This window comes from Ammospiza nelsoni, chromosome 8 (genome assembly GCF_027579445.1).
Source record: "Ammospiza nelsoni isolate bAmmNel1 chromosome 8, bAmmNel1.pri, whole genome shotgun sequence".
NCBI classification, from domain to species: domain Eukaryota; kingdom Metazoa; phylum Chordata; class Aves; order Passeriformes; family Passerellidae; genus Ammospiza; species Ammospiza nelsoni.
This window is the reverse complement of record NC_080640.1, coordinates 11,984,755-12,009,449: the sequence shown is the minus strand read 5'-3', so window position 1 is coordinate 12,009,449 and position 24,695 is coordinate 11,984,755. Positions and strand designations below refer to the sequence as shown.

Sequence of the window (24,695 nt, the reverse complement as noted above, 5' to 3'; positions counted from 1 at the left end):
GGTTGTGAGATAAGGAAATTCAGGCCTGTCCCAGAGATTAAATAAGATACCGAAGATACCAAATGGGCAGCACAAGAACATCGCACCCTGCTATGACAGAAGCTAAACAAGTAGCAGGTCAACGGACAGCACCGGACCACAAACAAAAGCAAAAGTTTTCCAACGCCGTCTGGTGCTATTAACACTTTTCTCAGAGCTCCATGTCCAAGCCCCAGCCCCCCAGGAGGCGCTACCTGCCGTCACAGCGCTCCTGACACACAGAGCGAGCCCCTCAGGGCCCCTCGGCTCCCGCGGCGGGCCTGGGCACTCAGGGCACCCGGCCAGTCCTGAGGGGAGGCCGTGCCCCGCCTAGGGAGCATCAGCCTCTGCACAGGGCTGGGGACACCCTGCCTGCGCGGCAGGGAGAGCCGGGGGTCTCCTCCGGGATCAGAGGAAAAACGGTCTCTCTACCACACGCCCCTCCCGTAACGGCACGCAGCGGGCTAAAGGGAAAGAGAACAGAGGGAGGGACGAGCCCTTGATCTGCCACGCTGCTCTGAGCTACGGGGGGAGGGTGCGGGCGCCCCCCTCCATCTTGAGCCCGACACCGACTTACCCGCCCGGAGCTTCCGCGCGCTCCTATTGGCTGAGGCGGCCGCTGCCGCGTCACGTGGGCAGGACAAGCCCCGCCTCTTCCCTCCGCCGGTGCCGGGCCCGAGCCGTTGGCGGGGGAGGGCCGCGCGCGTGCTGCCGGTGCGGCGCGTGCGCACGCGCCGGGGAAAAGGGGGAGCGGCGGGGGCGCGCGCTGCTGCGCGTGCGCCGGCGGCGGAGCGGCGGGAGGGGCGCGAGGCGGTTCCGGGAGCGCGGGAAGGGGGGCGGGAGCGCGGGGCGCACGCGCCGGCGGCGGGCGGGAGCGAGGGCGGAGGGGGCGGAGGTGCCGCCGGTGCCGCCCCGCAGGAAGCGGAGCCGCCCGGGCCCCGCTCCGCGACAGGGCGAGGGAGCGAGCGAGTGGAAGAGAGGCCGGCAGCGAAGCGTCATTTTCCGCCGCGGTGCCACCCTGGGACGCCGCTCGCGAGGACACCGGCTGGGAGCCTGGAGCGGGGCAGCCTCCGCCCCCCCCTGCATCCGCCCCGTGCTGCGAGGCGGGACGTGACCGCTCCCCGCTGCCCGGCGCGCAGCGGCTGCCCCCTCCCAGCGGAGCCGTGACCCCTCCTCCGGCTCCGCCGCCGCCCGTCCCGAGGAGCGAGACCGGCACTTGTTGCTGCCGCGATGGTGACCGGCCCGGCCGAGTAAGGGACCGCCGAGCCCGTCGGGGAGAGCAGCGCCGAGCCCGGCCCCGTTCGGGGCATCGCGGGGTGTTGTCTCCCCGCAGTGACGGCGCCTCCCGGGCGACGCCAAGACTTTGGTCTCCGCGTGGGAATCGCGCCCGGCATCCCCGGCCGCGCCAGGTGGTCCCGGCGGGCGGAGGGAGCACCGCCGCCCGCCCCATCCCTCGGCCGCAGCCAAAATGTCCTTCTTCAACTTTCGTAAGATCTTCAAGCTGGGCGGCGAGAAGAAGAAGAAACAATACGAGCACGTCAAGAGGGATTTGAACCCGGAGGAGTTCTGGGAAATCATAGGAGAGCTGGGCGATGGTGCTTTCGGTAAAGTGTTCAAGGTAAGGGCGGGCAGCGCGGCTCTCTTGTGTTCCCGTAGCTGAGGAGTGACTCGGTGCGTTGCCGGTGCCCGCAGCGCTGCCTCGAGCTCCTGTCTGCGGGCTCCCTCTCCTCGGGCTCCTGTCTGCCGGCTCCCTCTCCTCGGGCTCCTGTCTGCCGGCTCCCTCTCCTCGGGATCCCTCTGGCAGCGCCGAGTTCGGGACAGCTCGGCTGGGGCGCCGAGCGCTGCGGGGGGACGCGGCCGGAGGCTGAGCGGGGCATCCCGGCGCCTCTTGGCCACGGAGCCTCGTGAAACTAAAGATAGAAAAGACCTATTAGGTCATTGTCCCGCCTTTGCTCCACCCTGCCCGCTGCTGGGTTGCTCACTTCTCTGTGTTCTGGGTTTTTTGGGACTCGTGTACAGTATGGCTCCTAACCTTACAAAGATTGCATTTTCTTAGATCCGAAGTTCATACTGGTTTTTTTTTTTTTTTTTCCCTGTACGGAAGGAACCCCATGAGCAGTAAAACTGACTCTGTGTGTAGTGCACAGAGCCAGGCTGTTGTCGCTTTAATGGGCATGCTCCCATCTTGTTCCATGTGGAGTTGAATTAAACAGCTGTGTTCTCGTGGCTTTCCCTGTGTGCCGGAATCCATGTGTTGGATCTCCTAACTTCTCTCAGTTGTTTGCTCTTTAAATCTTTAAGTGTACTGGTACAAGTAGGGTTTTTAAGGAACCTTATCTAGAATTTATCAAGCCAAGTGGACTACAATGGCACAGATACAACCCTGCTAGTGTTTGACGAGACTTCAGCTTTCAGGCAAATCTTCAGCTGCTTGCCCCTTCCTGAAAGGGTGTTAATGCTCCATGTTTGGTATATGGATAGCGTGGAAAAAACATCCTGGTGGATAAGCATGAGAGAATTGGGAACTGACACGAATTGAAGCTCTGGAGCTGCTTCTGGAGATGAAGAGAAAATAGCACGAGAGGATGGCATTTGCAGTCTTTCTGAGAGCTAATTCGGTCAAGAAACAAATTTAGAGTACTGCATTTGAGAGTTCATGAAATCTGGGTGCTCATGAAACTTGTGCTATTTTTGGCAGAAGTTATTTTAGGTTCTGTTGTACTGTGGTGGTATCACCTGTTTGTATATTTGAGCAGAAGTGCCACAGTACGGTCAGAATGTTAGGTGGGGTCATTTCACCCAAGGAATTTGTGTCAATGTTCTATATTAAGAACATTTAGTTTATTTAGACGCTGGTGTAGTACACAGTCTAGATGGTGGTTCTTTGGTCAGTTTTGAAGATTAGACTTCTGGGATTTTTTTCTTAAAAGGCTGGGAACATATCTGTCATAAAGCCTGCTCACCACAAACACGTAACATCTCTAACAGCGCTTCCAGAGTATTGAAGTCTTAATTTGAGCTTCATAGTGGAGTTTTGATTCCCATTTTCTGAAAATATGCCTCAGATATAATACTAAATTGTTTTCTTCTTCCCCCACGTGCTCTTCCCCTCCCATCTTCAAACCTCTTCTCCCTTCATCTGTATAGCAGTAGTAGTTGATGAAGGTGTCTGAGCAAGGCACCGGGTAAAATTTGCATTTCAGTGTACTCTGTACAGAAACAGGAGAATGTTTTCCACTTGGATGTCATTTTTCACTTCCGAGATTTAATTCTGACTGAAATGACAGAGTTCACTGTTGAAATTGATCGTAGGCAGCATTACAGATGTGGTTGCTCTGGTCAACTTGTTGAAGTTGACCAGTTGGCCCTTATGAGAATTAACAGGCAGTATTACTGATAAAAATTCCCCTTTTAAAAAATATGTTACTGCATGTGTTCATCAGCATTCTTTTTGTTTCCATATAGTTTGAGAAGGAGGCTTACACACAGATACAAACTGTACTTGTGTTCGTACACCTGAGTGTGCTTCCCAAGAAACATTGTGGAAAGCAGGAAAGGTGTGTTAGGTTGTTCTTTCATGGACATACACCTCAAATGAGAAGCTGCAGGAATAGACATTCAATTCCTTCTCAAATTTTGGATTCCAAACTATAAGCCAGAACAAAGCTCTCAAGAATGCTTGAAGACTTTGTCTTTAGGTAATGGAAGTGTGGGGGTTGGGGTTTTCATTTTGTGTAATGGATTTTGTTTTGTTTGCCAACCCCCCCATCACCCTAGTGTCAGGTACATTTGCCTTTGTTTAAGATCTTAGGATCTGTGTGTGACAGCGTTTTGGCAGATGCATGTTAAAATGGAATTGCCATACAAATGTTTGTATACTTTGAATTTCTAAAAAGTAGGTTAGATTGGTTGCATGCTATGATTTCCCACAGAGGGGTAATTAGTTTAGTTGTGCAACTGATCTTCTGAACAAAGTGTCAAATATTAAAGTAAAGGCTCAAAACCAGCTCTAAATGATTCTGACAGTACTGGGAAGCCTCCCTGATTAAATAATTTACTTAAAAACGCTGTCCAGTGATAATTCATTTTGTGTACTGAAGACTTAAGGTCATTGAAAACTTGTGATTCATTCTCCTTTGCAATCAAGTACAAGGATCCTGCTTATTTTTTTAGTACCTTAGCCAAATTTCTAGAAGAGCTTATCTCCTTTGAAGCTGTTTGTTGCAGCATTCTAAGGGTTTTTGAGTTCATACATTTGTATTCGCAGGCCTGTAAGTAATGTTCAGAAATACTCTGTTTCAACTGCTGTTGCAAGTCTCTTGTGATCAGGGGAGCTCTGTAATTGCAGATTACTGATGGCAAAGGTTTTATAGCCCTGTGGGACATTTTATTCTGGCCCTTTTCAGGCTCTTCAAAGAGGCCACTTTTAGGCTGTTTTCTTTTTGCTCTTGGCTAATGAGTAATGGTGTGGATTTCTGTCCTTTTACAATTTATAGATCCTAGCAGTACTTCAGAGTCAGGTGATGGCTCTTGAAGAGAATTTCGAGTTTCCTGATGATAGAATTTTATGTGCTCTTCATGGATTATTTAGAATAACTGAGTAGACTCCTAGAGTTCTGATGGACACTGAAGGCTGATTTCAACTTTGAAATTTGGCAGTCAGACACAAAAAGCTCCTAAAACAAAAGAGGGACAGTTTGAAACTGCTCTTGATTTGATTAGGTTAAGTGCCCTGAAAAAAACATGGGCTCTTATTGTAATTACATCAGTTTGCTTTAGAAAGTGGTTACATTATTATATCATGTTGCTGCATTGTGTGTTCTAGTACCCTGTTGTGTCAAATCGCAATTCTGTGCACATTGTAAGCATTGCTTTAAGATAGATCAGTGTGTTCAGACTTTCATCAACTTTAAACTATTTTCTGAATTCACAGAAGTAAATATTCAGATCATGTGAAAACAGACCATTCAAATGCCTGATGTGATGTGTGACTCTTTCTTGCTACAGATACCTGCATTTTCATTAATGATGTTTATCTTCCTCAGTTAACCTTTTGAATTAAATAAAGTCTTGGGCCTGTATTTCAGTAAAATTTGCCAGCCTCTTCTGGCAGTAAGAACATTGTACACTCATATACAAGATTTACATTGCAGAAAGGCATTTTCATAGTGTCTAGTTGTCTTTGAGCCCTTTACTAGGGGATGCTATTCCAAGAAATTAATGTACTTTTGGCCACGATTATGATTATTATGGGTACCATCTGCACAAATATACTAATTTTAAGTCTTCTGTGGGAACAGATTCTACAGAAGTAAAACATGTGTGGCACTATATAAGACAGAGTATCTCTATATGGTATGTGTATATAGAGATAGTATATCTATATTTTAATTATTGTTAGGGAATACTTTGGACTTGTCTGCTTAGAATTTCATTCAGGCTTCTTTGTTTGAGCTGGAGTGTTCTGCCCCTTTATAGTATTACACTATATTCACTACACTAAATCTAAGATGTTGGAAGCATTCTGTATACAAAATTTTCATAGGAGTTCAGAAAATAAAATGAAAACTTCATATGAAGTATCTAGCACAAGTTTTCCAGCTCTGAGAATTAACTGGTGCTTGGTTTAAAAAAAAAATCTGTTTTTTCTTTGAGTTCAGAGAAGAAATTTTGTGCAAGCTGATAACCCTAATCATGGTGAACAGCGTCACCCAATTGCATTATCCTCTGAAAATCACTACATTAAGTGTTCATATTTACTTCTGTTGGCAGTAGTGGCCAGTACCAGCTCATCTCTGGCAGGTCATAGTGGACTTTTGACAAGAGTGTTTCTTCAAGTCAAAGAATCCAATGGTGTTGCTTCACTTTTGTATCTGTATTGAAAACCATCTTATCTATAATGTGCCTATATGACTTACAGGACAGCCTGGTTTTGCCTTAATGTCTTCTACAGCAGGTAGAAACAAATAGAATTTTTAAGTAGTGATTTAATAAGACTGGACCAATTATGTCATTTAATGATTATGTGCTCTTAATTCCTTTTAATATTTAAATATGAACTGACTGCTGGTAGCTGTTGAGGAGTACTTTTCTTGTACCACTAACATATTAACTTATTTTCTTATCCTAGAAAATGCATTAATTAGTCTGACCTATAAACAAATTAAGGACAGAACAAGGAGAATTCATATTTCCTAACCTCTTGGGTCTTACAGCACATTGTTCTAAATTCCTGCAGTTGGATATTTCAATTTGAAGCTATCTAGCTGATAGTAATGGATCATGCTGCTTCCTAGGGTGGATATCTTTTAGATCTGTAACCTAGGAATCCCAAGAACTGATTTTGACCACTTAACTATATCTAAGCTTGAAGCACAGATAGGCTTTGTTTTTTCTACTCTTTATCTTTTTACTGATGTGGTGTCATTAGTTCCACTAATTCTTTAGAAGAATTTGGTAGAACTGTTGAAACTTTGCAGACATTCCTTTTTGGATGGTATAGTTCCCTCTGGAAGGATGTTGCTTGAGTTTGTCTGTAGTCCTACATGTTTGGTCCTAGTTGGAAGATAAACTCATATTTGAAAGTTTCCAGTCAAACACAGTGTTTCACAAATGAGTTTCATGTGGATCTGCCATGAGCCCAGACCTGGAAAGAAATAGCAGGTGAAAATGTTCAAAATTGAAGTTCAATACAGAAGAATGACTCAGTGGGGCAGAACTCTTGGCAATTTTGATTAAAATTGTTTGCTATAAGAAATATGGTTTCTTCTAATTTATTGTCATTCATAATTGACTATATAAGTTGACCTCTCATTAAACTGGAGCAGTGGAATGGTGCAGTTGCCCTCAGAAGATCTGAATTAATAATATTCTCTAAAGTGCTGGGTTGCTTTGTTTAGCCATTGAGGCATTAGCACATAGAGGAGATATGGGAGTTGATTTACTCTCAAGAGAGGAATGTAAAAGGTGCCAATATGACATTTTAAATACAAGTGAAATAGAACTAAACTTTACTTAAGGCTTGCTAGGAACAGTCATCTCTGTAAAAGTAGCCTGAGTCCTCTAGGGCTACTGTGAATGATGAAAAACATGTTTGACAGTTCGTAGAAGGCAAATGATTGCAATCTTGCTGATCAGCTTGGTGCCTTGCCCTACAATGTTATCTTTATTTTCACACTATTGCAGTTTTAGCCTGATTAGAAGATAGCAGATAAGGAAAAGGCAGTGTCTGTTTTAAACTCTGGGAAATCTGTCAAAGGGAAAGCTTTACAGAGCTCTTTACACCTATTGTCACTCCAGTAAGTTTTCTGAGGAAATGGTACTGCCAGAAAGTCATCTGTAAATTGTGGATTGAGATAACTGCTTGACTGAAATGGCAACTTGTTTCTTACTTTTCCTTTTTGTCTGTAGCAAGGAAATATTCAAAAGGAGCTGAGCACGTGTCTCACTTTTTGGACATATTTGCATCACTTGGCCTGAAATCAGCATCACAATACTTAACTTATGAGTAATGTATTGTCTGTCTGTTGGATTTGGAACTAAAACTGCAGACAGTTTGTGGAGGATAATTATAGAATGCTTATGATCAGTTCTTGGTAAGGTAGTCATCTTTTCCAAGGTGTGAGCATAGTTATGTAAACTGTTTCAAACTCTTAAGTAGATAGGAACTCATTATTTGATTTTATTCATGTTTATTAAGTTCCCTTTTGTTTTTCTTATGTCATCTGATATATCACATTTCTTAGCTAACTGTTTGTGTAACTGTTTGGACTGTGGTTTCTTGTCTGGAAAGAAAAACTTCACATTTCAAAGCTAAATGTGACTGTTTCAAGTCAAATAGATTGCAGAATGAAGCTTCTTTAAGCTGTTCTGACTTAGTGAAATAATTTTTCTATCTTAAGTCACATGCAGTCCTTTTAATTAAATAATTCTGCTCTGGGTTTTTGGGCAGGGTTTTGTCGATTTTTGGGGTTTGTTAACAGAATATAGAGAATGTGGTCAAACCTTTAATCATTGGCAGGATCCTCCAGAGCTACAAGCCTTCAAATAGTAACACACTTGTTACAGTGTTGCAGAGCAATAGTTGAAAGGTTTCTGTTGGTAATGACTGAAATTATAGTTTTGACCACCCTGTAAACAATATTTTAGAAATAATTTGTTGAGTTTGTATTTGCAAATATCCCAATCCCCAGTCTGAGATTTCTTTTTATTTGATTTTGTCATTGTTTAAATTGAGCCCACCTAGGAATTCCATGTCTTGTGGGCCATGACCCACGTTTTGAGAATCTCCTAAGATTGTAAACATCATTTTCCTTCAGTGGCAGTTGCGTCTGTGTTCAAGAGGAGTCTGTAATTAAACTCTCTGATTTGAGATTTTAAATACATTCCTTGAGACCCTGGTGGCTGATGTGTCATTTATAAATACTTTTTCAGTCTTTGCTTCTTTGTGCTTCCCCAATAACCTTTAATTATATTCAGATTATACACGGAGTTGGCAAATTCATAGTGTCTCACCTCTTTTGCTTATTGTCTTATTTTACAGTAGCTGCCAAATTAGTCAACTACAATGCTTGTGCTATCTTTTCTCTTGATACTGTTTGGATTGTTCCAGTTTTCTATGTCTAGTGATGGAAAAGCCATGAAATCTACAGTTAGAAAACAAAGCAGATGGAATTAATAGCACAGAAAGCAGATTGATTTAATAGCACAGAGTAAAAGAAGTGATGTTTTATAATTTTTCTCCAAAACCATATAAAATTCTCCCTCTAGTCCATATTTAATGACTTTATAACGTGATTACAGCTTGAAAGAAATTTTAAGTCTCAGATATATCTCAAATGTGTCATGGGGAAATAGAGTTTCTCCACTCAGAAATGGGAAGGAATTTTTATTAGAGAGAAAAAAGACCCAGTGTTTGAGGAATATGTTTGAAGGATGTCAGGCAATAAAAATTGTCTAATATTCAATAAAAGCTAGTAGGCTACCTCAAACCATTTTCTAATGGTATTCATACTTCAACAGAAAATGAAGGCTTTACTGGAAATGTTAATTTCTACTGGTATTTCAGATTTTCTGTTGAATATGCTCTACATTCATGACACAAACCAACTGGAGTATATGCAGCAGAAGATGTACATGAAGCAAAAAAAATTTGCAATAAAATGTTAATGTAAGATTCTTCTAATACTTAGTTCACCTGCTTAAACTACCATACTTGGTTTTAGGAGGATATGGTGTTTATTGAAGGAGTTTTGCATGTAAATGCAAGTTAAAATATTAAAGTTATAGATTTGTCCCTGATGGTGGTGGTGTTTGTTTGGTTGGTTTTTTAAAACTGTTTTAGATTAAGACTGGATTTTTTCAGTATTTTGTGTCATTGCATATGTGTATATAGAGAGGTTAATGTAAGGCAGCTAAGCATGAATTGTAAATTGGAAGCTGAGTGAGACACAAAGTATTTCCCCTCTGCCTGGCATGTTTATATTTTTAGCCATTTTCTAATTAGGTGATTGCCTATAGCCTAGAGCAAGAAATTGCTCAAACCTAGACTCATGCTTGAATCAAGTTCCACACAAAATGTGCCTTAAAGAATATTCTGACTACCTGAAGCATGCTGTTCTATGATATGATTTTCAAATTTTACTTTATTTTCTGTGGAGAAGAACATGAAGAAGTGAAAAGTTAGGACCATACTGCAATAGTCAAATCAATTTATTGATTAGTGTTTAAAATTGGGTAAATCTCTTGTTACTACAGAGGACTGGCTGTTACCTTCAAGTGTCCATCCTGAAAATTTATGTTTCTGAAAATTTGAAAATGAATGATACCATTGTGACTTAACAAACTTTATTATTTTCAGGACGACTAGATGATTTCTTCTGCAGTTGCAATAATGCAGTTAATTTAAATCTTAATTTAAACTCAATTTAAAATGAGTTGGTGAACAGAACTAAAATGTTTTGTGGCAGGGAAACCATTACCCCAGAACTGAAATTGTGCCTTATATCACAATTGGTTTACTTGGTAGGGAAGCAATGGTGAATCCCTGTCCTAAGGCTGAATTGGGGTTTTATCTATGTAATTTAGTAATAAGCTAGGAGAAGACTGTCCCTTTGCTTTCTTCATATCTCCTTGATATGAAGAATCTGAGACTTCCTTGTTAAAGGAAGACTTTAAGGAACTGGGTTTGTCTCCAGAAATGTTTAGTCATAGCTGTGATTCAGAAAGGGTTCTGAGGAAAGTTACTGTAACTTTGTCAGTGATAGTGTAATAACTTGGCAAGACTTTTACACAGGATTTTATTATTTCTTTATCTCCCAGGTAATGGTTCTCCTGAAACAGATTTATGCTGTAAAAACAAAGGTTTTTTTTCTAGCACGTCTACACTGTGTATTATAGAAGAAAACTTAAAAATTGTATTTCTAAATAGTATTTTACCAGGAAAAGTTAATACCTTTGTAATCAAAAGGTAGTAAAACAATAGTGGAGAAATGTTAATTGAGTGCCTCAGCAAAAATTGAAATGTTGCAGTTAACCCTCATCTCCTTCATAACCATTGTCTCAATCAGGATTTATTCAATTCATTTGCTGCCTTTTTTATTTTGTAAAGTTCAGTCATGTTCCTGCCCCACCTTCAGCTTTTCCTATTTAAGGCCCAACCTTTTTAGTCTGCTTACTATAAGACAACAGCTTGACCCTTTAATAATTTTGATTGTCCTTCTCATTCTCTTACTTTCTTCTGTGGATGCCACAAATCTTTCAGTTCACCATTCAGGCAAAATTTCTCTGGGTTTCATTGCTGGATAGTCAAGAGTCAGAAACTCAGGTCTGTGCAGCTACAGCACACTGTGAGCTGTGCTCATCATGGGGCAATTTGCCAGAATAGTTTGAGCAGGAATTATCCCCCAAAAAACCTCAAATCATCCCAGTAATGTGGAGAAATGGATACTCTGAGTTAAGCTGAGCTTTTTTAGTCATTCACTCTTTCCAACTAGTTTTTGCTATTAGTGGAGATGTACTAACCAAGTTTAAAAGTAACCTATCTGCTATTTTTCATCTCTCTGGGAAGGAAAGTGTGAAAACTTAAAAATCACCACTTAAACAGTACTGACAAGTGTTTCCTGTTGACAGGGATAGCTGGGGTACCTGACAATGTCCATTTGCTCTTGGCTGTAGCTTGAATTTCAAACTGTCTCTTGGTAGCAAATATAGGTGTTCTGGCCAGCTTAAGAACCCAATAAGCTGGTTGTTGATTTTTGTGTTGCATTTGAATAAAAACAAACAAAGACCCCACACACACTGGCCTTAGCACTTAAAAGTGAAATATAAAAAGGAGCTAATGTACAGGCTTGTTTTCTTCTGCTGTTTGTTGTGTTTGTTTCAGTGTTTATTGATGCTGTTGTAAATTTGTGGCCTTTAGTGGCCTGACATAGGACCTCACTTTTAGCCAGTGCAATATAAAGAAGATTATTCTGAATCCCTAAAAAGCATTTAAACAGTGTGGAACTGTGATATTTACTAAGTGAAACAGTCAACAACACATTGCTGTCCAAAGCAGTGCGTTTTAGTAAGTGCAGGAGTGACACTGAAACGAGGAGTGTCAGGGTCTTACCGTGACTCTTTTCCACAGCAGTTTGGGCGGGCGCAGGTCGGTGCAGGCAGGGTTCTGGCAGGGGATTGTCCTTCCCACATCCTTCCTTGTGACAGGTCTGGTGCTTGCCAACCCCGTGCTGATCTGCTTCAGGAACTAAGCCATGCAAAAGCTGATTGTCCATGTAATCTTCTTGGCTGCCCAGACCAGCTCACGAGAGGGCCAGACAAGTGACACTGCCAATGGAAGGGAAAATTGACAGCACATTGTCAGTGTTGGTTTCAGTAGCTGTCAAAGGGTGGCATATTAATGCTGTGGAGTTGTTAAGTTATGTCAGATGAATGCTTTTAGTCAGGACAAAAGGAAAAATAGACTTGTTCCTGTTGTAGGAGCCATTTGCTGTTAGCAACTACTAAGAAAAAGGTACTTATGGGAAATGCTAGTGGTGTTTTTATCAGCCAGTGGTTTTGTCCCTTAGCACCACTGATGTCCATGCTAGGTGCATTTTGTTATTTAGGCATAACTGCAAATTGACTAGAAGCCCATGATCCCAGTTTTAGTTCAGGTGGTGATTCTCTTTTCTACTTTGGGTATGCTCAGTAACTGCTAGAAAAGATTGAAAATTTTCTAAGACTTCTTATGTGGCACTAAATCTAACTCATATGAGTTAGAAACTGAATTGAATTTGAGTTGAGTAAGGTGTTCTGGAGCAAGAAGTGGCTTTGATAATTTTCCAAATGGAACAGAATTCTTCGTTCCCTCTCACTGTACAAATATACAACAAAAGATAGTAATCTGCTTCAAAAAGCTTTCAGCCTACTATTCAATTAAAAGAAAAAAAAACATAAGAGAGAGAGAAGGAGAAGAATAAAGAAATGAAGTAATTTTCCCATAACAAGGCCTCCTCATGAGAGCCATGCAACATCACTTCTTGAGGACATGAACAAGATGAAGCTTCCATAATTCCATGAAAAGTAGCATTGCCACACAGCTATGAGGCAAGAACAAGCACAGGAGATGTTCAGGAAGAAGCATTAACTGTTCAGTGTTACCATGACTCTCAACAGGTCTGTCAGAGCAAGAACAATGTTCCAACATTAGGTGAAAACCTTACATTGATCAATGTTTGTTAGTTGCAGGTGTCTGAGTAACACAGTACATTTTGCTTTGCATATTTTGTGCATTGTGCTTTTTCACAGACTTGAAGAATTTTATCTTGATTTGTTTATCTGGATTTTTTAAAAAATAATTTTATCAAGTTATGCAATTATTCCCATGGCCATTTGTGTTTATCAGTAGCGTTCTAGGTAAATTATGAACAAATGACACTAATCAGTAAAATGTCAAACAGCAAGTGCATAGAACATGAGAATTTTAAAAATACCATCAGTAGCATGCTTCTAAATTAAAATTTCCTTTGAGAATTGCTGATAAGTAATATGATTTCCATTCATATAGTTTCTCAGAGTAGTCAGTTTTCTTAATTGTTTAGTTGTTTAAATTCAACAATTGAAAAAACCCCAACAAACCAAACAGTTAATCTGAAAGGCAGCATCAGAAAGCAGCATATTCCACTACAGTGTTGAATATGAATGAAGTTCATTTACAGAACCTAGGGTGCTATTTTTGTGGTACTTGAATAGCCAGTTGTCAAGGAATAACAAATGTTTATTGAGAAGGCTCTTTCTCATTTCTTGAGATATTGTACTTGCAGCACAAAGGTAGCCAGCTTATCTGAGCTGTGTGAGGCACCTTTTGAAATTTCATTTTGTGCTTGTGAGGTGCTGTGAAACTTTAGGGTCAGGATTTACAGCACAAGAGAAACTACTGTCAAGTTATAGACTGTACTAGCATTAAATAGCATATACCAGCAGAATGAATTTAATAATTAATAAAGTTTATTATAGTAGGACTGACTTGAAAATAACTTGTTTACATTACAGAGTGCTGAATGACACCTTAATTGTTGATTTCTTTGTTGTTGTTGCTGTCTTTGCAGTTGGTTTCTGTTAGATTGCCTTAGAGATGGTATGTAAGGAATGAATGAGTCCCTGCTATAATTCTAAATTTTATTTTTAAAACATATGAATACTAAAAATAGAATGTGAATTAGTTTCTGTAACAATTTCACTTAGAAGTGAGGGATAATGATGTACAGCTTTTTTAGTTGAAACTTTTTAAAGCTACTCTACTTCTTTCTTTTACTTCTTTAGAAATAGAGGAAGTTTCATTTTAACAGACTAGTTTGTGTGAAGCAACAGAATATATGCTTTGATAGTTTTGCAATAGTTGTTGCCAGTTTCAGTGTGGTATTTATGTATTGTCTCATTTCCTTTCCCTCTGCTACAACTGTATCTCTTTGTAAAACACTAAATCTTAAACTGCCTATATAGTTTGTTTTTCCCTTAAAACATATGAAGTATTCTGTATTTGTTGTGTTCATTTTAAGAGGGCAAAGAATGAAAAGAGGTGATGATGCTTCATTCATCTTGTTTAATTTAATCTTTCCCCTCTGGCTATTTAGCTGTGCTTATTGTGAAATTTGAACATGGCTCACATTGCAGTATCAAATTATACAGAACCTTTTCTTAAATTTGCTGTATATTTGAGCTAGTAAGATGTTTACACTTTAAATGACAGTTAAGTTACATCTGTTATAGGTCATCATTTTCTGCAATAGATACATAAAATAAATTCTTAGTGCTGGTCTTTTAATGCCTTCCTTCTGCTATGTGAAATGTAGAGTTTTTAATAATATTCTTTACTTTTTTTGACAGCAAGTTTTTTTAATTTAATGACTATGCCACATTGCATTTCTGGGGCTCTGTAGTTCCCCTAGTAACATGTCAGAAGGCCTTTGTTGAAGGGTTCTTAAAGCCCAAAGAAATTGTCATTTTTCTTTCTTTATTTTTTTGTTGACTTGTTGGTATCCAGTTGGGAAGGACAGAATTCTCCATGCTCAAGTCAGATGCTCTGTTTTTTTCTTGTTTTGTCATAATGAATGGCTGTGCTGGGTCAGCAAACAGCTGTAGCCATCTTGCATCTGATCAGGCTGAAAAGCTCTGGGCAAAGCAGATCCCAGTTTTGTTTTGTAATTTAACTCTGAGGAACTGTGGGTTGACTGAGCCACTGTATTTAAAGAAAAAAAAGACAAAAAAGTAAAAAAGGAGTGTAGTAGATCTATACTTGTACATCTGTGGATGTACACTAGTCTGCAAAGTGTGAGTAAACAAAATGACTTGGTGCTCATGAAGCCAAAAGACTCCGAGGTGTCTGTGTCTGGAGAAGGCTCCAGTGAGCTTCAGCTGCTCCAAATGTCTCCTTGGGAAGGGGTTAGCAGGAGGAATGCTGGCTCTGAGCTCCAGTCAACTAAAGCTCCTTACAGATGTTAATGATTAGAAACAAGATTACAGCAAAAACTTCCCAGATGAAGGACTTGGAAGTTTTTTGAGTCCTATATTCAGACAAATCATAAAATAAGCAAAAGCAAATCATAAAATTCTCAACCTGGCAGTGGGATAATTTTCTGATAAAACCACAGTCTGTACACAGCTTCAACTCTGACTTCTTGTTTGTATTAATTCTAGGGAACAGCTAAAATTAGTAATTATGGTGTGATTAAAAATTATTTCTTGATAACATTGTTTCTTGGAAGCACTCCTAATGACATCGTTTGGAATAAAGGTGTGTTTATTATTGGAATAGACTGAATTTTAAGCTGTAGTCACTAAAATAAATTGGTAAGCTTTAAGCATTGTGTTGGTTTTTGCCCTAATGACACAAAACCAAAGAAATAACTGTAGGATGTTTGCAATCCAAGATGAAGATCCACTGTGTTACTGTCTTTCTGGGAGGTTTAAGTTAGTTTGGAGCTGTCATTGCTGCTGGATAAAACTGAGAACCTCTGCCAGCAACTGTTAGTGACCTCTACAGGGGAAAGATACTGGCACAGCAGCTTAGCACTGTGGGGATAAATCTCAATTTGTCACACCTCCCTCTTCTCAAATTTAGGAGTTGATTGCAATGCAGTATAGTGTGTTTTAATGCTGCTTTAGCAAGTAGGATATACAGTTATTATAAGTGAATTTTGGGAAAAAATGCAACTCTTTTGCACATACACCTCTGATACCACCTAATGCTTCAGTTACAAATGCTTTCCCAGTATTGTCAGCTGGTTTTCCCTGTTGCTTTTATGAAAGCCATCATGCAGCAAGAGAAGGGAAAATGAGATGTGTTATTATAGAACAGCATGGCTGTTTTTTTCTTGCCAGTATTTAGCAATTTTTTCTTATTTTTTACTCTGTTTTAAATCTATTTGCTTAAGTAAGAATTATGCTGAAATCTGATATCTTCTCCTGTTAAGTTTACTGTAAAGGATTTTTTCGGTTATTTTGCACATATTTGCCAGTTCAGCTCATATACTCTTCAAAGATGAATATAAGTATTCCTTCTAATTTCAGTGGCACAAAGCATGTGCAATCAGGATGGAAGCTCTACTTAGCTAGTACACAAAATACCACAGAATAAATGAGAATACTTAGTGGGAAACATGAGGTTAAACATGAAAATTATATTTCATACCACTCCCAAAAATAACTTGTGGAATCCTCAGAAACCAACTGTGGAGGAAACAGAAGAACCACAGTAAGTACGAAGTACAAGGATAATGTTAAAAGAGTGAAGTTGTCATGGAAACGGCTCCCAAATGAGCGTAGCCACAAAGGCAGCACCAGACCACAGGATCATAAAGATGTTTCAGCAGTCAGGGATGAGCCCTGGCCTCCACTTTTGTAGGAGGAGCATTTGCTTGTAGGAAACAGAGGCACTTTTATCTGTATTTCTATTTCAGCGGTGGTTGGGTTTTGGTTTTTGGTGGGGTTTTTTTGTTGTTGTTTTTGTTTGGTTGGTTTTTTCCTCAGCATTAAACAGAGAAACTGAATTTAATTAAGTAGAAGAAACTGTTTAGTAGGGTAGCTGTGATACATTGAGCAGGCTGGGAAAGTGTTTGGCTGATCAGCTGTAGTTCAAGGGTGTATCATCTTCTTTGGGAGATAGTTCATTTCATTAACTTTTGAATAAATCTTCTGTATCCATCATTTCAACAATTTTCAGCAGGTTTAACTGAAGTTAGCTGGTTTTTAATTCCTTGGGCCAAGCATATCTATAATTAAACAAAAAATTGAAATTATCTCCCTTTTAAAAATTTATTACTACTGCATTTTCAAACATCTCTCAGTGAAGATTCTTGCAAAAAACAACTTCTTTGAAATTATTGACTCATCTTAATTTCTAGAAGTCTGTGGAGATTGCTGTCTTCTTCATTGGCTGAACTTGTGTTTTCTTGATAAAACTGGTTTAATATTGCAAGAGTAGCTATTTGCTCTTGAATTCAAACTGATACTTTAATTACATTTTTAACATTTAGTGTTAGAATTAATGCTTCCTTTTATCTAAGGTAACTTCTAAAATTCACTGATGAAGAACACCTTTCCATGTTGTTGAAAAGAAATTTGAACACTTGATACTGTTCAATCATTTAAGGTTTTTTTAGTTTCAAAATGTACAGGACATTGTTAATTATGTTATAGGAAACTTTGACAAAAGAAGAGTCCACTGTAGTTGTTTCAGTAGGCCACACTACTGCTTATATTTTTATTTGATAGAGCTGCTAAAATTTAAAATGAGAGCAATTTTTTTTCCTTAATTCATATGTTCTAAGAAAGATTGAAATCTCTGCTCTGTGGTAGCTCAGAGAAACAGCTCCTGCCTTTGTGTTGTACAAGGCCAGCCTTTCAGTACTGATTACCCAGGCACTGTCACAAAATTTATGTGGAGCTAGAGCTGACAATCCCAATTTCACACAAAAGTGGAGCTTTTTATGTGGGAAAAAACATCTTTTGCTGAATAGGGATGTGTATATTTTTCCCCTTTTGACAACTTTGATGATCCATGATTATGACTATATGGTTTTGTTGAGAAGAATGAGTCAGAAAGGAAAAGCTTCTTAATTGATTTGTTTTGCTGCCTGCAAAACATGCAGTGAGGTTATGTAACATCTCACAAGAGATCAGGCATCAGGAGGAAAAGTGATGAACAATTTTCTATCTCATATCTCAGCTTTGTTCCTGGCTGGCTGAGCAAGAGGTAAAGGATGTACTTAACTTTTTTTCAGTTGTAAATATTGTTTAATTTTTGAAGCTGCATTGCAGAGGAGATGCACAGCTGGGAAGGAAACGTTTGCTGGTGATCCGAAACTGAAACAGCTCTTCACAAGCAAGGCTGAAACTTCATATTGGTCATCAGAAGATGAAAGGCTATGTGTTATCTCTGAGCTGTAATCCTATTACTGTGCAGCAGTAGCTCTGCTCTCCCTGCTGTCCAGGGCTGGCAATATGCATCTTCTTGGCCTGGTGCCCAGATAGTAAACTACCTTTTAATATTCTGCTGTCAGTCTCTTCACAAAGCTTCTGCCTCTAGAACTTAAATTTAGTTATATGATACCCTGTGCAAAAATCCAGCATTGTTAGGGAGGAGTCACTAATTTCACATTCTTGTACGGCCTGGTTTTGTGTGGAATGGTTATTCTTCTTTCTTGAGACATTTTCAGATTTCTGCAACACTTTTGTGCATTAGATGTACGTTGCCATTCCAGTGTAAGGGATGTAAGTTCAGACATATTCAATTGCAAGTTGTAATTTTTAAGATGATTTATTCTATACAAGCCTGCAATCCATCTTTTCAAAGTATTTAACTTAGAATTAAGTGTGTTTTTCTGTGCATTGACAGCTGATGAGACTGTGCCATCCCTTGCAAGAACCATGCTGTAACATACAGCTGGTTATTTCCTTGTGCATTCTCTCTCCTTAAGTTAAAATGTTTGCTGTAGTAACCTTCAATACATAATCCAAATAGGAGTTTCACTGAAAGGATTGCAATGTTTGCGTGTTGTTGCATGTAACAGTTAATAATATCCACGTCATCTTGCATTAGTCACGTCTTGAGGGAATGAGTTATTCCAATTTGGTTTTCATCTATTATGTATGTATCTTTTGAAAAGATCAAATTTGGTTAATGAATCCTTCTACCCTTTTCTTCTTTGTCTGCACATAACCATTGAAAATGCCAGTTTGGATTTCTTAGCATAGGACTGAGGTTTAAGTCACTTAATCCTACATGCAGAATCAAATGTATTCAAGCAGAGCAGTTGGAATAAATTGAAATGGTAGTTGAGAGCTAAAATACAGGAAGAAACTGCTGGACTACAGCTACTCAGAAGTTCTGCCCTTTGAAAATATATCCTGTAACTTAAATGGCAGGTTGACTTTAATTGTTGGTGTACCCAAATGCAGAATTGCCATGTGCAAATCAGGACTGATTCTACACAATCATTTTTGCTCTGGCTCTGACCTTTGGAGAATATTTTGTGGAAGAAGAAAGACTTCAGCCAAAGTTTAGAAAAACAAACATACCCACACAAAGTTGCAAGTGCTTTTTGTTCCTCCTAATCCAAAGAGGTTTTTTTTTTCACTGTACAGTACAGTGATTCATAAATCTTGTGCATGAACAGCTAAATCCTTTTCTACCCAGTTAAAAAGAGCATGTTACTTACAGTAAGTCAAATAGATGGGTATTTTTCATAGAGTGCATTGTGGGGTGGAGATGACTAATGCCTTATTCAAAAAGAACTTTAAAACATATAATTTTTTTCAGGTGTTACTTGATGTATACTTAAATTGTTTCATCAGTCCTCAGAAATAGCCAGTGGAAATATGCTAATTCTAAAGCTTTTTTCTTTTAGAAGCTGGGAAAAAAGTCTGGATCTAGACCTACAAAATTTTACTATTTTGAGGCAGAACAAAGGCAAACATTTGTTTTGTTTATAATTGTTAAGATGCTTATAAAGATAATCACACTGTCTCTATAATAATTCATTATTTGTAATGAGGTGTTTTACTAGAGCTGCACAAGGAGGAAATCGTAGAAGCATACTCAAAGCAGATTTCTAGTTGCTTTAAGCAAAAGGATCTGGGAAAAATCAAAATACAAAGTGTTCTGTCAGTAGAAAAAAAATAATATATGCTGTAAATGTAGCAAACTCCTGAGCATGTAATCATTCACACGAACTTAGCAATGCCCTTCTTGCTCAAAGGTGAAACTCAATCTGGAAGCAGTAACATCTGTTACCTGATGTAGATGGTTTACTTAAACAAAATACTATTGCCAGTATATAGTTTGTAAGCAAATTTGTGTAAAAATTAATTTCAGCTTTATTTTTTTAAGTATTTTTTAAATGAAGAGTGTGTGGCCATGCATGCTTCAAAAAAGTCCATTTACAGCTAAAATTTGAGTTCTATAGAAAGGTGCTTTAAAAACTGTTTTTCTGCACGAGTAAAGCTACCAAGTCCAATTCTGTTGTGGTCAGACATCTGTTTCACTTTTTGTGTTTAATTTACAGTGCAGCTCTCGAATAGGAAGGTTGGTCTTTCATTCTTGCTACAAAGCATGAAACCAAAACAAATGTTGTTTGCGTTACTAAGCAGATATTTTCCTTTTTATTATTAGAATGTGTGTTGGAAACCTTCTCAGTAGTTGGTTTTCAAATGATGTTATACAGATTACTTATCTTTGTTGTTAAACATGGGAGGGCAAATATTGAGGTTGGGAAGATTTGGTTGTTTTTTGTTTTGGAAAGAATATTGAGATAAAAAGACATGTAATGGAAAACCTTTACCCTCAACATGAGATGAATCAGCTGGGACTGTGCTTTATAAGTGTGTTTTGCTGTTACTGCTGTTTTACTGAATGTTAATGTAAATGTTTATCTTTAAATATTTTATTATCTTTTGCCACATAGAGAGAATTATATATAGCTGTGCAAGCAATAATATTTAGACCTTCAGAATTGTTCCTAAGAGTTCTTGCTGTCTGATAGCAGCTTTTGTCTGATACTGGTTTTGGGATTTTTACTGCATCCTGTCCTGGGATCATCCGAAATAGCTTTAGGGCCATGCACAATCCACACCAGCAGAGACATGAACTGCCTTGTGATTCTGCACATCAGAAGTTGGAATTCCCCTTGTTGATCCTTGTCTGTTGCTGCTTTAGAGAGAGCCTGTGTCCCTTCTTGCCATTTAATTTCATTTGAATGTCAAAAACTCAGTGGAGTAAATGCAGGACTTGGCTTCATGGGCTTCATGGTCTTCATGTTCAATGGGTGAAGTAGACTTCAGTCCTGCACTTCCTTTATTCAGAGGTAGCCACTGGAAATGTCACTACTTGGCAAAATAGTGTTTTTATGATGACTTGAGAAAAATACTTGTTTAAAGCTTGCTGCAGCTTGGAATTGAGCATTCCTTCAAACATAACTTACAAGAGAATTATTGGAGAGTGTATATATTTTTTGTGATTAGGTTTCAGCAGTGTTCTTTTAATAAGTAGTATTTCCTGGTTGATGAAATGTTTTGCTATTTAAATAAGTCACCTGACTTGTCTGTAATTTCTTATGTTTGAAAAAATCCAAAGAATATTTAAATGCACAGCAGAAATGCCTTTTCTTTTCTGTGGGCACCCAAAATCTTGCTTTCCCTTTGCTTGATTTAGTTGTTCTGCACTTGTCCCTGTCCCTGATGTGTGGGTGAGGAGCAGTGCAGGAGAGCTGGCAGCATTTGCAGTGCTCACCTTCCATAGCTCCCACCTGGGGAGTCCTCCCAGGCTGCTGAAACACAGGGAGCAAAATGCCCAAAGGAAGGAATGATGGCTTGGCAGCTCCTGAAGCTGGGATACAGCACACAGGCCCTGGCTGAAGAGGAGCTCCAGCTGCTTCCTGGGGCAGGATCTGCTTCCCTGCCTGGCTTTGGGAGCAGCGGTGCTGCCACAACGTGGGGAGAGTCAGAAGGGCAGAACCAGAGGGTGGAGGCTCCTTGACTCCTTGCCTTGTGTTAATAGATGATGTTTGAGGAGCAGCACAAAACTTCATTGTAGTAAGGCAGCAATTATCCTGAGCTATTGATGATGGTTTAAAGAATGTGATGAGAATTAAGTGTTTTTACATGTCTTTCATTGTTTCTTGGCCTTGAGAAAAGTTATTAAACCCTTTTTCTGCTAGATTTTATCTCCTCTATAATATGCAGGGATTGTCTTTTTGTAGAGGAGGAAACCGGAGACAGGAAATTTGTACAGAAGTGTCAAGAGAGAGAGTTGCTTTATTTCTGGGGGTTTTTTTGCTGGTGCCAGTTTTCTGGTGAAATTAATGCATGTGTTTGCTGTGACTTTTCTATTACAGGCTCAGAACAAAGAAACGAAAGTTCTGGCTGCTGCAAAGGTGATAGATACTAAATCAGAAGAAGAACTTGAAGATTACATGGTGGAGATTGATATTTTAGCATCTTGTGATCATGCTAATATTGTCAAGCTCCTAGATGCTTTCTACTATGAAAACAATCTGTGGGTAAGTACTCTTCTAAATGTTTTTTCTTATTTCAAAAGGTTATTGAAATTACATGTTTTTTCTTTTATCAAAATATTATTTGTCAGATTTTATCTGGATTGTCACTGTTGAGATAACTACTCCATTTCAAAACTAATTTGTAAATTGTGGGTATGACTTAGGTAATTGTCACTGCAGAATTGTGCTACCCTGAGTCATTTGGTCAGGGGTTTGACTCTAAAATGTGGAAATTAGCAGTTCATTTTTTGTATTGAGAGAGTTCTCAGCTGGTGCTTATTTGTAACAACAGGACTCGGCTTTCAATTACATTAGCATGATTTTAAGTGAGACTCAGAATCCACACCTGAAAAATAAATAAAGAGCTGAAAAGGTCAGCCTGTGAAGTACATACTTTAGATGCCAGGGGGTTTATTGGCACTCCCAGGAAGGGAGGACAGTTTAGCAGGACTTGAACAATAATTAATTTACTTAAACCTTGGGTATTTGTACCTTGACGTGCAGAGTGTACGGTACATGGGACTGCACATCCCTGCTGTTTGCTTGGGTGGCTTTAGCTGTGACAAAACAGTTTGCACTTGTAGGTAATTCAGTGCAATATTTATGGCTGCTTTTGGAGTGGTACAAAGAATGCATGGATTGGGTTTTTTTTTAAAGAGCTTATACTTCAAAAAGATACCTAAACCAAATAAAAGATGATTTCCTGGGAGTCTTACAAATAAGCTTTACTCTTTGAACAAATGGTGGAAGTGTAGTACCTTGTTTCCTGATGCACGTTTGTTTTGTTAAGCTCAAAACTTGGTGATCTCAGAGCAGAGTAAATTATTATATAAAACAGTGGAATAGTGAAAAAATTTCAGTGCATAAAGGTCAGCATGGAAGCAAGTAGGCATAAAGGCACAATATGAAACTGAGTGGGTAGGCTTCACTGGCACAATAAAGATAGAAGTAAACACTTTGAAAATAAAATTGGAGCTACATACTTACAGTGAAATGCAGGAGCTTGTAAGCCACAAGGCTAATGATGTGGTAAATAAACAGAATTTAGTGAGGGCAAAAAAAAGAATGATAGTTGGACATTAAATGCATGTTTGCTTTCCAAGATTAGAAACATGTTTTCTCTAGCAAAGAGACCTTTGTCAGACCAAACTACAAATTTTAGAGAAATAAATTCTTTATGTGCAATTTCCCACACTTACCTACTTGGCACACAGAAGCATGTAAATGGAAGAATGTTTACAGGATTTACAAAAAATTGCATTATATAATATATTTGTTGGTACCATTGCTGTGGGGATTAATTGCAATAATAATTTGAAGTACATGTCACATAAGTGGTGTATATATAAATGCTGTGGTACAAGGTATACTTTGAGGTTTCCTGTTTTATCAGCAATTATACGCTGATCTTAAAATTACTCTACAGAAAAATAAAAAAATAACATACTATTTCCAATCATATTGACTGTTGAGATTCTGGCAAGAAATGCTTCTTAGCTCTCAGACAGATTATAATTTATAATATTTAAAGTTTAAATTAAAGAAGAAAACCACATAAACACATAAGGAAGAATAGGGTATCAGTCTTGGATGAGATTTCCTCTTTCTTGCTCTCCTCATTCTTTTTGTCTCTCCTCTTTCTCCTTTGCATATATTCTTTCTGTCCTTCATAGCAGCATAGTTTGTGCTCATAAATAATTGCAGTATATTTTTATTTCAAAAGGAAGCTCAGAACTGGGAATGAACTTGTTCGGGTATTATTAAATTCTGGGATAAAGGCCTTGAAGTATTGTAGGCATGAATGAAAATAAAGGAAAGTTAATGTAAACATCTGAATTTAATAATTTTATGTAGCTTTTCAGAGCATTTATTCTGTGTTTTCATCTTGTCTGAAACAATATAGGAGATAGCATCAGGTACTGGAAAATCATTTAGCTCTTGGACTTTTCAGTCAGAGAGATTATAGTATAGGAGTAGAGCTTAATAACCAAGAAATGAGTTTGCAGGGATTATGTAAATCACATTACAAGGAGTAGGTTTAAGTTGACTGTGTCATTATGTTTTATAAGCTTTATTATGCTATTTTATAGTTGGATTAAAACTTTTGTCTGAGGGTCTCAAGGCATTTTTCAAATAATTTGTTGAGCAGTACAGCCCTACATTTAGCTGGGTAAGAGTACCAGTATTTTGCAGGTTAGTAAAATAACTTGTTGAGGCCAAATATTCTGAAATTTTGATCTCCCAAAAATGCTCCCTTAATCAATGATTCACCTCAGTGGAACTATTTAGTTTCTAATCTCTATATTTTTTTATTTATTTATATACAGATCCTGATTGAATTTTGTGCAGGAGGAGCAGTAGATGCAGTAATGTTGGGTAAATAAGTTATTTCAACTAATAATAATAATCCTGATACCTTAAAGTGATAATATATACTGTAACTTATTTAATATATGTATTGTTTTGATATGATTTATGTAAAAGATCTAGTCTTTAGCATCTCTATGTAACACACAAAAGAACCAGTCTCTAAATGATGTAGTTTTTTCACAGTTCAGATAGGTAGGTATACATAATTCATAATGAGAAGGGGGTTGGGCTCAAGGAATAAAATCTTTACTGGAAGGAGAAGTATTCTGAGAG

The 24,695-nt window shown here is 38.8% G+C and overlaps 2 protein-coding genes across 6 annotated transcripts in view; one reads left to right on the top strand and one right to left on the bottom strand.

The window, feature by feature from the left end:
* STN1 (STN1 subunit of CST complex) overlaps positions 1-648 on the bottom strand; it is a 38,419-nt gene extending 37,771 nt beyond the window's left edge. Inside the window, exon 1 of one of the 3 annotated variants that reach the window (XM_059476648.1) lies at positions 596-648. The gene's annotated coding sequence lies outside the window, so the exon portion shown is untranslated. Of the gene's footprint in view, positions 1-233; positions 458-595 lie in introns of those variants that run through there. The other 2 variants (XM_059476645.1, XM_059476646.1) reach the window with 2 other exon arrangements.
* Positions 649-1,034: 386 nt separating this feature from the next.
* Positions 1,035-24,695, top strand: part of SLK (STE20 like kinase) — a 49,468-nt gene continuing 25,807 nt past the window's right edge. For all 3 annotated transcript variants that reach the window (XM_059476638.1, XM_059476639.1, XM_059476636.1), the window contains exons 1-3: positions 1,035-1,636; positions 21,891-22,055; positions 24,380-24,428. In XM_059476638.1, coding sequence (XP_059332621.1) covers positions 1,487-1,636; positions 21,891-22,055; positions 24,380-24,428 — 364 coding nt within the window. In that variant the 5' untranslated portion in view covers positions 1,035-1,486. The remainder of the gene's footprint in view (positions 1,637-21,890; positions 22,056-24,379; positions 24,429-24,695) is intronic.